General features: G+C 39.2%; 2 protein-coding genes across 7 annotated transcripts; both read right to left on the bottom strand.

Moving 5' to 3' along the window:
- Window positions 1–10: 10 nt before the first annotated feature.
- Window positions 11–7,808, bottom strand: smad4a (SMAD family member 4a). Of its 6 annotated transcripts, none has more exons than XM_031277834.2 (11): window positions 7,722–7,808; window positions 6,060–6,416; window positions 5,806–5,980; window positions 5,481–5,510; window positions 5,189–5,392; window positions 4,728–4,835; window positions 4,229–4,279; window positions 3,952–4,135; window positions 3,612–3,780; window positions 2,992–3,130; window positions 11–2,327 (listed from the first exon to the last, which is right to left on the bottom strand). In XM_031277834.2, the coding sequence occupies exons 2-11, from the start codon at window positions 6,297–6,299 to the stop codon at window positions 2,116–2,118; spliced, it is 1,512 nt and encodes a 503-aa protein (XP_031133694.2). In that variant the 5' UTR covers window positions 6,300–6,416; window positions 7,722–7,808; the 3' UTR covers window positions 11–2,115. The 6 variants fall into 6 exon arrangements, with proteins under 6 accessions (XP_031133694.2, XP_035861757.1, XP_035861714.1 ...); XM_036005864.1 differs by having other exon boundaries at window positions 7,687–7,793; XM_036005821.1 differs by having other exon boundaries at window positions 7,338–7,759.
- A 2,346-nt stretch (window positions 7,809–10,154) lies between these two features.
- LOC116035162 (bone morphogenetic protein 10-like) lies at window positions 10,155–13,309 on the bottom strand. Its single transcript, XM_031278137.2, has 2 exons — window positions 12,768–13,309; window positions 10,155–12,419 (listed from the first exon to the last, which is right to left on the bottom strand). Exons 1-2 carry the CDS (start codon window positions 13,105–13,107, stop codon window positions 11,365–11,367), a joined length of 1,395 nt encoding a protein of 464 aa, XP_031133997.1. The 5' UTR covers window positions 13,108–13,309; the 3' UTR covers window positions 10,155–11,364.
- Between the last annotated feature and the right edge of the window lie 799 nt (window positions 13,310–14,108).

Raw genomic sequence — 14,108 nt, 5'->3', positions numbered from 1 at the left:
TCCAAAACAATAGTGTTAGCCAATTGTATTTTATTTAACCAGACTCATACATATACCAATATCAACCAAACTCAGTACGTATTCAGAATGTATGACACAATTGTAAAGATTAAGATGAGCAGGAATTTGCAATTCCTGAAAATTGAATAGCATCATTCTTTATTTTTGTGGTTCTCTTACTGTAAAGGTAGCAAAAGAGTATAAAATACTGCAACAGCTGTAGGTAAACTGAGCTCTAATTACCAAAACATTGTTTGATAAATTGTGCTGAGCAAAAACTGAAATCATTCAGTTGATAATTAAAACTAAGATTTACAAGCGACATAACACTAGAACGACTGGAGTCTGATAACCTTTTCATTGGATATATTTGGCATCAATATGGCTTACACTTCCTCTCACAGTTCATTCCCTCCTTCATTCCTTTACTCAGCTGTTGGGTAGAATACGTTACGGTAAGTGTTATCCAAGTAATGCTCAAATTAAAATGAGTGGTGGTGAGCCATGTTAAAGTGATGTTGAGGATCTACCCAAAATGCATCTTTTGAGTATCAAAGATTTACCACCTTTAGGTTTGAAAGGTTTACACAGTAGTTTCATCCTACACAGACAATATTTTAAATTTGTATTAACCATTGGTACACCACAACTCAATATGTTCCAAACAGTAATCATTTTTGCCAGAACAGAGCTAAATACACCTTTCAAACCTGCTGTGGGTGAGTGTTTGATAACGAAAACAGATTTCAGGCAAACTATTTGAAGCACATTTTCCATGGATCCTACCAAGGCCATCAGCAAGAAATACTTTTTAACTATGCTAAGAAATGAAATGGATACCACGCATGAGACTATGAAACAAGACAAAATACAGTTAGGCAAATTAATAAAGTGCTAATGGACACTGTGGGCATCTAATAAAAGAAATGACAGTTTTAAATATTATTACAATGTTTTATAAAACCGATGATAACCTTGATTCATAAAAAGGTTGATAAATTTCAGTAGAAAAAAAATCACTTCTCAATGTTGTAACAGCCTTGACTGGTGGTAGAATAATGGAACTTCTATGGTGTTGCAAGAGAAGCCTAGGTCAGCTAAAATGAGCTTTTCAAATGCTTTTACGTCAGTAAAAACAACTATTTGGGGGGGGGAATATAATTTGTTTTTGTTTTTTTGTTTTTTTAAACGTCAAATAAGGACTGTCAGCATTGAAAAAATAATTAAGATTACATCTTTCAAAAACATAATGAATAACATGATTTTACATAAATATCCTGATTTGTGAGGTGAAAAACTCCACTTACATGAAGCCATATTAAGCACCGGAGAGCCAATAGAAGAGGACTGGATCGGCAGTATACTCCAACTGAAATGACATTTAGTATGTTCAGACAGGGTAAATAACAGGTTCTCATCCAATACAAGGCATCACATTGTGCTAAGCTTTACTGGTGTTAGACCAAATAGATTGCCCTCTTACTAAATAGTCCAAAAGAGAATTCAGTCAGTTACAGGGGCTCTATACATCTTCAAATCTTAAATGGGGAAATGTTCACACTGAAAAAAGATGACAGCAGAGTATAAATCATTTTGTGTTTGACACCCTACACTCTTTTGTGGTTATGCATTTCTTTTGTATAGTACCAAGGCTAAATACATTTTGCATCTTTTATCATATCAGTGTGCGAGTATTTTTGTATCAACTTGAGATTTGAGAGACACACAGCCTTGTTAACTTCATGCTGTTATGAAGTTCCAATTGGTAAACAATGTCAGGATACTGGCTTCCTTTTTCATCCTCTTGGCAGCATGTTTCCAGAGTACTACAACCTATCCCAGTGTACTTCCCATGTTGCTCCAGCTGTTTAGAAGTCACTGACACCAGACCTGGAGTCTCACTCATAATACTGGCAACTGCCCACAGCTCTTGACTTGAAAGCACTGTGTTTGGAGTATACTGCCAGCATTTATGTCCTTGTTGGTACTCCTACAACCTACTCAGAATCCCTGTAGTTGCAGTCCTCATTAGACAGTCCAGGCCTATAGGTGGAGTGATCTGTTAAAAAAGTAGCCTGATTGTTTTCTTCTTTTGTACAGTTCATGTCTTTCAACTCAGTCAAGAGGCTGAGGGTCAGCTATGGGCATGGTGTGCAGAACTTCATCCAGTAGCTGTAGAGCTCGATGTAAATGAATTTCAATCCAGCAGGGTGTCTCTTTAATGCTTTGCCGTGGGTAGTCGGGCCCCCAGCCCTTCACAAAGCTCATCCGCAGGATGCACAGCCTGCGCAGGTCATCAACCCCAATGCCTGCAGCAGCCGAAAGACCTGCAAGGGAATTACACGCAGAATCTTGAGATCGATGTGGCACTATAGGCCAAAGCTTGCAGAGATACGTTAGCGAAGTTACTTTTGTAGTAAAAGTTGGAACATAATACCAGATAGACATACAGCCAAGTAGAAAAGTACTACAGTCAAAGGCATATCTTCCACTCTGATCAGGCCACACGTTTTACTTCAAGCTAAAGCCCAGTCATTGTGTAAATGTTAGCCTGTAGTGATGTTAGCTACATGTTACTTTATTTCATCATCTACGACTTATTGTCATTGCTGAGTATGCCAATGCTGAAAACATTTTGTACAAGTACAAAAACAGACAAAGCAAGGCAAACTGCTTGGTGTGTACTCTAAATCAATAACTTAACTACAGCTTTCTAATAAGAAAATGTGGGAAAAAAAAGGAGCGGAGTTAAGATATGCTGACTGAAAATACAGCCTGTATCCCAGTTTTTATTTTCTTCATCATTAAAAAACTGCTGGTTGGTTGCTTTTCTTCTGTTCATGCTGCTCTATAATTCTCCTGCTCACAATGCTGTGCATTCTAATGCCATAAGAAAGTCCCTGACATTAGTCTGGAAAGGGAAGTTGATGTTGAGAAGCAATCATAATAATACACTTCTTGAAGAGTAAGTGCAGCAGTATGAACACTCACTGATGGCAGGGGCGATGCCTCCCACAGAGCCAGGCCCAGGAATGTTCCCGGACACTGCTGCTGCCTGGGCTGCAGCTGCGGCCTGAGCTGTCGCTGCCTGCTGCTGCATCTGCCTGTGGCACTGACGCAAGTCGAACACCTGGCAAGGGACAAGACAAATGCTAAAATTAAAGTATTGATATTGAAGAGACAAGATATTGAATGGACACTCCATCATTTTGACTGTCTAACCGCATGTATGTATGTATGTATGTATGTATGTATTTTTTTTCTCACTTTACTAACAACAGAGTGAAAAAATTGTAATTTTCCTTGCGGGATTAATAAAGTATGTTAATAAAGGGGATGCTTCACATATTTTATTGTAATTAGGGCTCCTCTAACTCTGAGCATAATTTCATTAACATAATTATAATAATAATAATAATAATAATAATAATTGGGGTTTTTACAATGGCCCCATCGTATTGCATTAGAGCCTTAATCACATGATGACAGGATTATTGGTGTGCATGTAAATGTAGCCAGTGCCAAGGGCATTCAGGAATTTGTAAATTTGAGTAACACCTACTTGGAATGTATCTGTGTTTCATTGTATGACCATTATACGGCAATCTCACCTTGATGTAAGCGCTGGGGTAGATCTTGTGAACTGCATCTCCAGGGGCACGTCCAGCCTCTCGATCCAGGTAATAGCTCTGCACAAACACTGCATGATCACTCAAACAGCGCACCCAGACATCTCCTTCACCTTTGCACTCCAGCTGCATGCCTTTGCCAATGTGTAGCCTAAGGACAGAAAGAAGAGGGGGGGGAAATGGTAAACTCAGTCAGAAAATTGAGACATTACCTAGACACTGCATTACTTTCAATCACGTATCATACCTAGAGACATACAGTTAACATGAATTGCTTGAATCAACTAAATGATGATATATCTCCAAGTATGTGGGGGAGTACCTGGCTCTCTCTATGTTCTCTGTCCTGTGGACATTGCTCAGCTGGCCCAAGCAAAAGCGGTCCCCTCCTGATGGATCAACGTAGCCATCCACAGTCACTATCGGACATGTGGATTGCACCTTAAACGTCTCCCCAACTTGGACATCCATCTCAAAGTAAGCAATGGAGCACCAGTACTCTGGAGCTGGAACAACCCAACAAACAACTACAGGTTAAATGGGTTACACTGATTATGTTAAATATGTGGACTGACTTCCATCTGGAACTCCATACTCACAAGGGTGATTGGATATGGGGGGCTGGAACGCAATTTCATTGGGAACAGGCCCTGCAAGAATATGTCAATATTAGTTTTGAACAAGCAATTCTAAAACTACACCTGTTCTTAAGGTGTGACATGTTATCATGCAGCACACATTGTGCAGCAACGGTGCTGAAAATGACCAGATTTCATATAATGTCAAAGGTGGAGGCTGATCTTGAACATGCATGGCTAGTCTTTAATTCAACCACAGTAAAACATTTTGCATTAGCCCTTACGCATATGTATAATGCATTAATATATATAAATATGAGAAAGTCTGCTGGGGAAAAGAGTTTTGATCTACACCACCTACGTCACTTTTACACATTTTTCAAATCAACTTTTACATCTGGTAAATTCCCTTAATATGGAAATCAATTTAAGAGGTTCCATTGAATGAAATAAAGAATATGGACTATTTATAAGGCTTGATGCGCGTTTTGCAGAATAGTTTTGTTTTTCATCAACTCACAGTAATGCCCTGTGTGAGGCATGGGTGGATGATGCTGTAGATGCCCGTTCTGATGTTGAGGCACTGCAGCGGTGAAGCTGCCATTTCTGCTCCAATTGGAGGTAGGGTCTGTAAATATAAATTAATAAATAGTTGTGTTGCCAAATTTGTGCCAACTTGAAGTCTGTGTGGTAGATCAGATTATAAAGATAAATGAAAAAAATAGATGTTTATTACATGCAAAGTAACTCTGCCCAATTAAAATTTCAAACTAATCAACAGGCAATTCCTTTAAAAAAAAAAAAAAGGTGCTTATGAAATGGCCTGGACCTACTTGTACAAGGATAGAAAATTAATATTTTTACAGCATTTTTTTTTAAAAACTTGATCACATGAATTTATTTCTGACTGGCAAAAACTAGCACAGACTGTATCTTCGATTGTGTTTTGCATATATGTGTGGTCCCCGTGTAGTTTCTCACTTGATGGTCCAACGCTGATGGTAGAGAAAGCAGAGGTTGAAGCTGAACCGCTGCCCTCTGATGGGGGGAGTAGAGAGGGGCTGATGAAGATCTCCTGTGGACCGGGTCTTGCCGGGGGATGCTGGATAGTCTGCAGGTGGCTTTCAGAGCTTGAGTGAGATTGCTGGTTGTCATAGTCATACTCATCCTTTACCAAGAGTGAACCTACATGAAGACAACAGACATAGGTAAGACTAATGGACATCCACAAAATCTTCAATGAGCAAACAGGAAAACGTTGGCACCTCCTTACCTGAATTTGAAAGGGTCAGCCCTGATAAGTCTGCAAAAACATGAAAAATAACAGATATATCATTCATCGGTTTATGTAGGTCAATATTCTGAGTGAGAATTAGAACATGGGCTATACTTTTTTCAACCACATCACTGCATCATATTATCACTTAGAATGTGAGGTATCGGGAGTACATCTGTTGTTCTAAATAATGACTAGAAGTGCTGTAGACTTGTATCAACCCCACAATCCTTCAGCGTGTCTGTAGTATCATTCTGTTTTTACCAATAACCTAAAACAATGGGATCTAGTCAAGACTAACAAACCTGTGATGCTCACTTACCAATGCTCGGAGAGACGACCCTCTCGTAGTGGTATGGGTTGACACAAACATTGTCACATTTCAAGTCAAAGGCATACTGGCAATATTTCACGTGTTTCAATTCATTCTTGTGTAGATCAGGCCATCGCCATAGTCGGGCATAGACAACATGAGGAAAACCTTTTCGCCCCGCAACCTAAAGCACAGAGAGGAAGATCTAATGAGACAGGTAGTGTTTTCTCGTACAATAAGAAGGAGCTTAATATTAAACCAACCTGTAGGCGTCCATCCAAAGTTCTCTGTATGGTTACACACTTGCTAGGATGAGCTCCATTCGTAGTGATGGCTGTGATAAGGGAATCCAGCTCATCTTTCTTCTCCTTCAGCTTCTTGACAAGACTCTCAATAGCTCGCTTAGCAAAGCTTTCACTCTCCCCTCCCTGTCGGTGGCACATCAGGCTATGCACAATGCTTAGGCAGGCATCATTGCTTGTGGGAGTGTTCGTGATTGACATCTTGCTCCTTAGGTTTCAACCTTAGGGAGACTTTCAAGTGGTATCCTCTATGCCTTTTATCAGTAGAAGTGTCAAAGTGAAAGTACTGTTGATCGAATGCTGCCCGAGCTTAGCAACCTAAAACAGAAAAGAGTAGTGTCTTATGACCATAGACTATAAATATGAGTTTAGATGATGACTGATAGATGATTTAATGTCAGGTGTAGGAAGAGAGGGATCGTGTCCAGCTCTCTATGAAGTCAATAATGTACCTTTAAAATGACAGATGACAATTAACACTTTAGCCACAGTGGCTGGAGAAAAGGGTTTTCGGGCAACTTTTAAAAACTACAGATATAGCCTACATATTTTAGGTAGTCTTGCTATCTTACTCTGCGAATATACCCATCTTAATGTGACATGTGTTTTACAACTACGGTAACTTTTGCTTTCAACATACATTACAAATTGACAACCACTGCATTCATTTACAGCTCACGTTCACTCATGCAGAAGTTCTGACTAGTCGTCCTCTGCAAATATAGCCTTTAAATAAAGGCTGAAATGCAAAACAAAACGTTTTTATGGCACAAAAAACTGTGTTTTACTCTACTGATATAGTGGGATTGTCATATTAAAATTAAGATACAATGAAAATAAGGTTAACGTTAGTTTTTAAAGAGCATTTTTACAGCAAACGTAGCTAACGTTAGCCCAGATGGGTAACGTTAACGTAGCTAACATTAGCAGAGCTAGCTAGCTAATAAACAGGTAACGTTAACGTATCTTTCCTCACAATGCCTCAGTAGTGTGCAACCCAACCTGACCTAAATTATAACGATCAGTAGCTAATTACCCACGACTATTCAAATAAATCCATATGTTTAACAAATATACAATTGTTGAGAAGCATTAAGATAGATAACATTGCTCAGCTAACGTTAATGTTGAGTGTTTCTGTGGGCGTTAGCTGGGCTGTTAGCTAACGTTGACGCTAACGTTACTTTATAAAGCATTCGTCTCCTATCATTACCTGAATCAAACGCAAACTAGACTTACAGTGATTTATCCGCGCAGTAGCATTAATCCCATTGGTGCAAGATGATAAGCGAGTTGCTTAAGCTACCTAAATGTTGATATGCTATCTAACGTTAGCGTAAACTAGCTTGCATTTTTGCTAGCTTGCTAGCACACACGCTAACTAGCTAGCTAACGCTACAAGACCCTCAACTTAACGCTAGCTCGCTGGCTAACCTTCTATGATGACCCAAATCCGCTAACGTTACCTCGTGAAATGTTACAATATCACATTAGCTAGCTAAATGTGTACCTGTACCCGTTTATCTGTTGCCCTTGTTACACTAAACTGTAAAAACACATATTAACAATAATATAACAACACATTAACCACGAAAATAAACAAAAAAAATCTTCTCAACCCACCACGCTCCAACTGCGCATGCATGCACGCGTATATGTGACAGGCGTGGCTCTGTTGTTTATCTTATTGCAAAAAAATGAAACCTAACGTTACCCACCTACTGTTTGCAAGCCCTTGCCAATAAATAACACAATATCAATTATTTTTAGAGCGAGAAGGTGGCGGTAATGCACACAAAAAAGTTGTTTGCCAACTGCCATAAAACGTTAGAAGAAGAATGTTAGAGCGGTATATATTTTACTATAATGAACCAGTTATTTTGTTTCTGAGAATTTGTCTCACTGTTCTGTGCCACATGTGTGCCAATTTGAGTGTGCACTAACATTGCAGCAGATATTTTAATAATTCTGAAAATGTCCTGTTTTTTTACTCCAATTAATCAAGAATGATTAAAATAAGCCATGGTTTAATAAGAATTCAACAGTCAAGTCAAACAATCATAATGTCTAAATTCCAATTAAGAAACGACCAATTAGTGCCAGATTACCAACTGGTCAAAGTGCTCAGGGGCCCCCAAACACCCCAGCTTGACTGTGTCTCAAATCAATTGGTTTGTAGAATATGCACCCCTAAAGCACATTATCAGAAGTGATAAGGGATTTAAGACTGGCCATAATAGTACCTCATCTTGAGACACTGTTTTTAGAGGGCTCCTCCTGAATCAAAATCTAGTTGTATTTCAGCGTAAGTTGGTTTCTGGGGCTGAAAGCTGCACATTGTAAAGTCTGCTGTTTGAACTGTACCTGGTGGGTATACTCTAAAATGACAGAGTACATGTAGTACTGAAAAGGTAGGAGGAAAAGGGCAGGCAATAAGAGCCTACAGCTTTAAAAATTGAACATGATGTGGTGAGACAAACATTGTTGGCTCTCACCAGCTAGGAAAAACATAACCCTCATGGTTGATTTAAACATTATAGTAATGGACAATACTCACTTAACCTTAAGATGATGTTTTCAAAACACATCATTCAAGTGTAACTTTTGTGGTGTGATCGTTTTACTGTAATATAAAGTCTCCCCCTTGTGGTTATCATATAGTGTGACATTACAGTAATGAAAACAGTCCATTGTCCAAATCTCTTTCACTCTCTCTGCCATATCTCCCAATGAGATTAACCATGGGTTTTTATGATTTAAAGTTTTCCTCCCATGAACATCAATAGCTTTGTTGCTTACACATGAGTTAACAAGTTGAAAGGAATGAGACGTTATGTAAAATCAGCTTTTATTTACTGCATCTTTTCATCAACAGGGAACATATTTGTCATTATGGTGAGCTTGGCCTGTCATTTCTCTACCTTTGAAGAAATAATAACCCAAATAGCAAATGTCATAAATATCATAATTACATACAATGGTTTGTGGTGATCCAATACCATGAATGTTCCATAAGTATACAGATATTAAGCAATGTTTCAATGGCAGATTAAGGTTTAGGTGTGAAATGTTCACATGAACTAAAGTTTGGACAACTATAAATCTAATTTTGTTTATGAAGTTAAGAAAAATAAACAGAAGTTTAGAATTGTAATGCTTAATTATTAAATATGTTGGAGGAGTATGTAACATTCTTTTTTTTTGTATCTTTTGATATGCTTCTGTTTTCCATAAATTAAATTCAGCATAACAGAACATAGAATATAATGAACCCACAATAATGCATAGTGAATATAGTGAAGATAGTTCAAGCTGAAAAAATGAAATTTGAAAGTCAAAAGGAGAGTCTTTCTTATATATCATTTTTATATAATGATATATAACATTCTACCCCTTCTCCTCACCCCAATATTTATGTACAGTCCCTAAACTAAAACAACAAGCCATTTTGAACAAAGTCAGGAATACTGATGTTTTTAGGAATATTTTCTACACATTAAAACTTTAGTTCCACACTGGAAAATCAAATTGTTCACTGCCAGTCAGTATCTCTGCCCTGCACACTTGGCCTATGTAAATGTGTGAGTGAGGATCCTATTAAGTTAGAAAGTTCCACAGTGTTATTCCATTATTGTTATCTGCTTCCGTCTGTTAACAGCAGAAGCTAGGTGATGATGTGACATGTATTTTTTTCCATTTGTACTGTTGCTGTGGCCTTGATAAGGTTGTCAGCATGCCAGTGTCAGAAAAAGGAAGTGGGAGGGTTCAGAGGGCACCGAGCAACCTAATGGCAAGATTGTCAATAGAGCATGTTGGCGTTGGAGAGCAGGAATCTGACACCACCTTCTCACAAATGCTGCCACTTCGAGTGGCGTCTCATCCTGAGTGACGGTCTACAAGACTCCAGGCTCTGACACCTCGTTATCACTATGGCATGGAAGCAGGCAGAGAGAGGCCCGCCAGGCATGTGGTGCTAGAGGGATGGGGATTAAGGTTGTTAGGTAGGGAATGCTGTGATTACCTGACAATGAAACTGGGTGTACAAGAAATCAAAACTTGCTCAATGACTGTTTTTATTTTCAGATCTTTTATTTTTTACAACCATAATTACATTATTATTGGTGTGACAACCAAAAGCAGGATATGAATGGCTGGGATGTGAGGAAAGATTTCACAGCAGTTGACAGCAATGTGAAGTAAGAGAAACTGTTAATTTTCTAGACAAGAAGCCCAGGAGAGCTTCAAGACCCCGTGAAAATCCTCTCCTGGTCAAAGCCAGAGAAATATATTTTCTGCAAATTTGGCAAGCAAATAAGAGGAAAAATGTCACATTCTTTAAATCATTTCAGTGGCTCCAACATGCCACAGGGCACAGAAACAAATTATACCATTTACAAATCTGCAGCATGTATTATTTAAGAGACTTTTCATATAAAAAAAACATACAGCATCCTATAAGTAGTGCAAATTAACGTATCTTGTTATCTGGTGGCTATCCTAAAATGTATATTTTTTCAATTTAGTTTGAAAAAGTTGGAGCTTCTCAACTTTTGCATGAGGAATAATTTCTGCCAGAACAAAATGTACATGGATAAAAGAAGTTTTGAACAATGTCTGTGATGAAAAGTCAGCGATAATACATTTAGATGTTGCAATAAGACAGCGAGTGGAACATTCTGTCTATTAAGTATATTCTGTTCCAGCACTAAAATAACCCAGAGTGCCTAACTTTGCACTCAGAGTACATCTTTTGTGCTTAGGTGCACTTAGATCTCACACACATATTTCCAAAATATTCAAAAGGTTGTCATTGTAACTGATTTCAGTGCTGCAGTATTAAACCTTTTGCCTCACCTCACATTTGTCATCAGAACTTTCTTTCTTTTGTCGTCTTCTCCGTCACTGTGTCAAATGGGACTGATGCCACATTTGCAAGAATATGGCCTGTAATTTATAATTAACTGCGGAACTTATCCAAAAGCATTGTAAAATACAAAAATCGGCAAATAATCATAATAAATCATGAGACAGACAGCTTTATATTCTACACTTAATAATAATTACTGATTTACCTTTATACAACTTCAAATTTACATCATGTAGCACAGAATTCCCTAATTTACAACTATAAATCTAGACTTGTGTCTTTACACACCACTGTATGAGATCCTAGATTCTGTGGAAACAAGCACATGAGAAGATTTTTGTGAGATGATGATTGAAACATCAGCGCACAGTTTCTATCTCTGTGTAATAGTTTTCAAGACTATCTACAGCCACACTCTGCCACCACCATTCCCTCATACTTGTGGTTGTAAGTGATCACCCCGTTATCATGATAAAGCAGTGCGGTCGGCTCCAACTTAGTGGGAACACAGCAGGCACGCGATACTCTCTCTGGACTCTTAACACTCAGCAGTGTCTGCACTATGGCATGTTTGGTAGGCGAGACCTCGGAGGTCATGGGTGTGTTGCACACACCGTTGCACTCATACGCCTCATAGCCCACAGGCTGGATGATCCACGTGTCCCAGCCAATGTCTTTAAAATCCACATAGAGAGGGGTCCTCTTGCATGGCTCGCTCTTAACATTGCGACGGATTCGGGGAGGTGTGTCATAGATAAGGTTGGACTGCAGTTGCGTGAGAGATTGTTTGTCCAGCTCGTCCTGGCTAGCGTGGCCAGCGTTGTAATTAACGTGACCCCAGAAAGGTTGTTGGCTCCGACCCACGTTTTCAGGAAGGTCATTCTCATGTTCAATCATCTGGTTGAGCTCTTGTTTATCCTGTTTGTGGTCTCTGCTCTGATCATCTGAGAATATAATCATCACCGCATTGTGTTTTCCTTCCAAGCTCCTTTCAATATCAATCTCAACCAACCTCTTGCCCTGCTCTGTGACCTCCTGTGCATCCCCTTCCTCTTCTGACCCCAGACTTGCAATATGGACCTCCAGTCTGAGAGTTGCATACCCTGATTTCCGCCAGAGTGCAACCACATGAGTCAGGTCAAACGACACCCAGCTGTTATCTTTGACATGGAAATGCTTTGTCACCAGTTCCTCCAAATCCTTCATTTCCACCACCTCCCCTTTATCCCTCCTTCTCCCTTCTTTCCCCACCTCTTTTGTCCAAACAACTCGCTCATGTATTTCATAGATGGTCACCTTGCAGTCAATGCCAGCATATGGTCTTCGAGCCTTCTGGAACAGGGTGAAAATACGAAGCTCAGCCATTGTTATGTGCTCATGGTGGCGCATTGAGATGTTGAATAGCAGAGGATGTATCCTTACACCCCTGGCTGTTCTACTGTAGGGGGAGGAATCTGAAATTAAAATATCAAGTGTGTCTCAATGCATTTAGTATGTTTCTGTGGGCAAAACTCATAATCAAATACACATAATATATGTTTTTGATTAGTTTGAATCATGTTGTGGTCCACGCTTAGTTTAAGAGCAGCTTCATTGTTTCAATCAAAACAATTAACCCACTTCCAGATTCATGGCACTAAATCAAAGCAATCCAATTTTGCAAATCATTAAATTATTACAATATCAAACATTATCCCAATGGTTTGAATGCTAATCCTTCAAGGGGGCTTACATGTTACTTTTTTAATGCAATATATACATTTCGCAAGATGTTTGTGGTGTTGAACAAAGACAATGTGTACCTTCATTCTTGAAACTGCGCACAATGTTGGATGAGGGCATAGCAGCCCGGTCATTGGCAAATCGGTTGTACAGCTCCAGCATGTACTCTGGTGGCTCCTTGCGGGCAGTGAGGGGCCTGGGCTGGGGCCTCAGCTCTGTGAGGTTCATTGTGGACAGAAACTGGCTCAAAAAGTCCTGTGCATCAAGGAGCTCATTATCATCCACATCCCTACCGACTGACACCCTGTGATGTTTCTCAGGAGACCTGATGGGACTGCTCAAGCTCAAACCAGTCAACATCAGAAGTAGGACAGTCAGAGAGTGCATAAACCCAAGGTTGGAGAAGACTGAAACGGTCATGGTTGAGTGTAAGAAAGGTTTAAATCCAAAGATTGAGTGTCAGATGAGAAGACGCAAGGGATCCTTTGTAGAGAATACCTGCAAACGGTTTAACCTTACGAGGAAGGACTCTTCTTCGTTAAAGGAAAACAGATTTGTGTTGGGGCAAAGAGAAAACAGCTTTGCCCTTGTTGATCTCGAGGTTGGTTCTGAGGGCAGGGCTGCGCTGTCCAATGTGCTGTGCTGACATGTTTGGAGATGTCACTAAGGCCCTGCTCAGCCCTCCTCTCTCTCTCCCCGCCAGGAACATATGACTGTCCATAATTTCCACTGATATTTTGATGTATGCTTTTTTTCTTGATTAACCACTGACAAAACTTGCCTTCAGTGACTTTAGGTTAACATGACAGCCATGACATGACAAGACTGATTTATGAACTGCTTTAAATCACCATGCTGAAATCAGAAGATTCAACCATTATGATTTCTTTTTAAAGAATACTGATGGATTTAGAGATAAATCTAATTAATTCACCAAAAGTAGGGACAAATTAAACATGGAAATTATGTTGCAGGTACTTTTTTCCCTTCTGATGCAGGAAATCTATTACAAGTTAACAATATTGTTAATTTATGCTTTGTGATCTCCACAAGAGGCCAGCGTAGCCTCAATATCTGCCTCCTTATCTTAAATGTCTGACAGCTCACATATGCAATCATTGCCATCATTTCAACGTACACCTACTTAGACAGACAAATAACAACAAATAAAAAGTAATGAAAACTAATTTAAAAAATACTTCATTTTAGATGATTGTGACGAAAAAAAACAAACATCACTAAGACATTTCAGCCATAGCGCGTCATCAATGTACAGTATATGAGACATACATATAATGACTTGACATATATGAACCCACAGTACATGCGAATGCCACCACTTATGCAAGTGAGCCCTGCAGCCTGCAGAAGGAAACATGACTAAAGCCAACACATTTCAGCCCTCTCAGTGGCTGTGTGCA

The sequence above is a fragment of the Sander lucioperca genome, chromosome 1 (assembly GCF_008315115.2).
Source record: "Sander lucioperca isolate FBNREF2018 chromosome 1, SLUC_FBN_1.2, whole genome shotgun sequence".
NCBI classification, from domain to species: Eukaryota; Metazoa; Chordata; class Actinopteri; order Perciformes; family Percidae; genus Sander; species Sander lucioperca.
Note: the sequence above shows the minus strand (reverse complement) of the source record. Positions and strands in the feature narration are given on the sequence as shown.

Coding starts and splice junctions, on each gene's coding strand:
- smad4a (XM_031277834.2), bottom strand. CDS start 6,299: ATGTCAATCACGAACACTCCCACAAGCAATGATGCCTGCCTAAGCATT. Junction 5,393..5,480: donor GCTGACCCTTTCAAATTCAG/GTAAGGAGGTGC, acceptor GTCTTCATGTAG/GTTCACTCTTGGTAAAGGAT. Junction 2,328..2,991: donor AGGCATCGCCCCTGCCATCA/GTGAGTGTTCAT, acceptor ATTCCCTTGCAG/GTCTTTCGGCTGCTGCAGGC.
- LOC116035162 (XM_031278137.2), bottom strand. CDS start 13,107: ATGACCGTTTCAGTCTTCTCCAACCTTGGGTTTATGCACTCTCTGACT. Junction 12,420..12,767: donor GCGCAGTTTCAAGAATGAAG/GTACACATTGTC, acceptor TTTTAATTTCAG/ATTCCTCCCCCTACAGTAGA.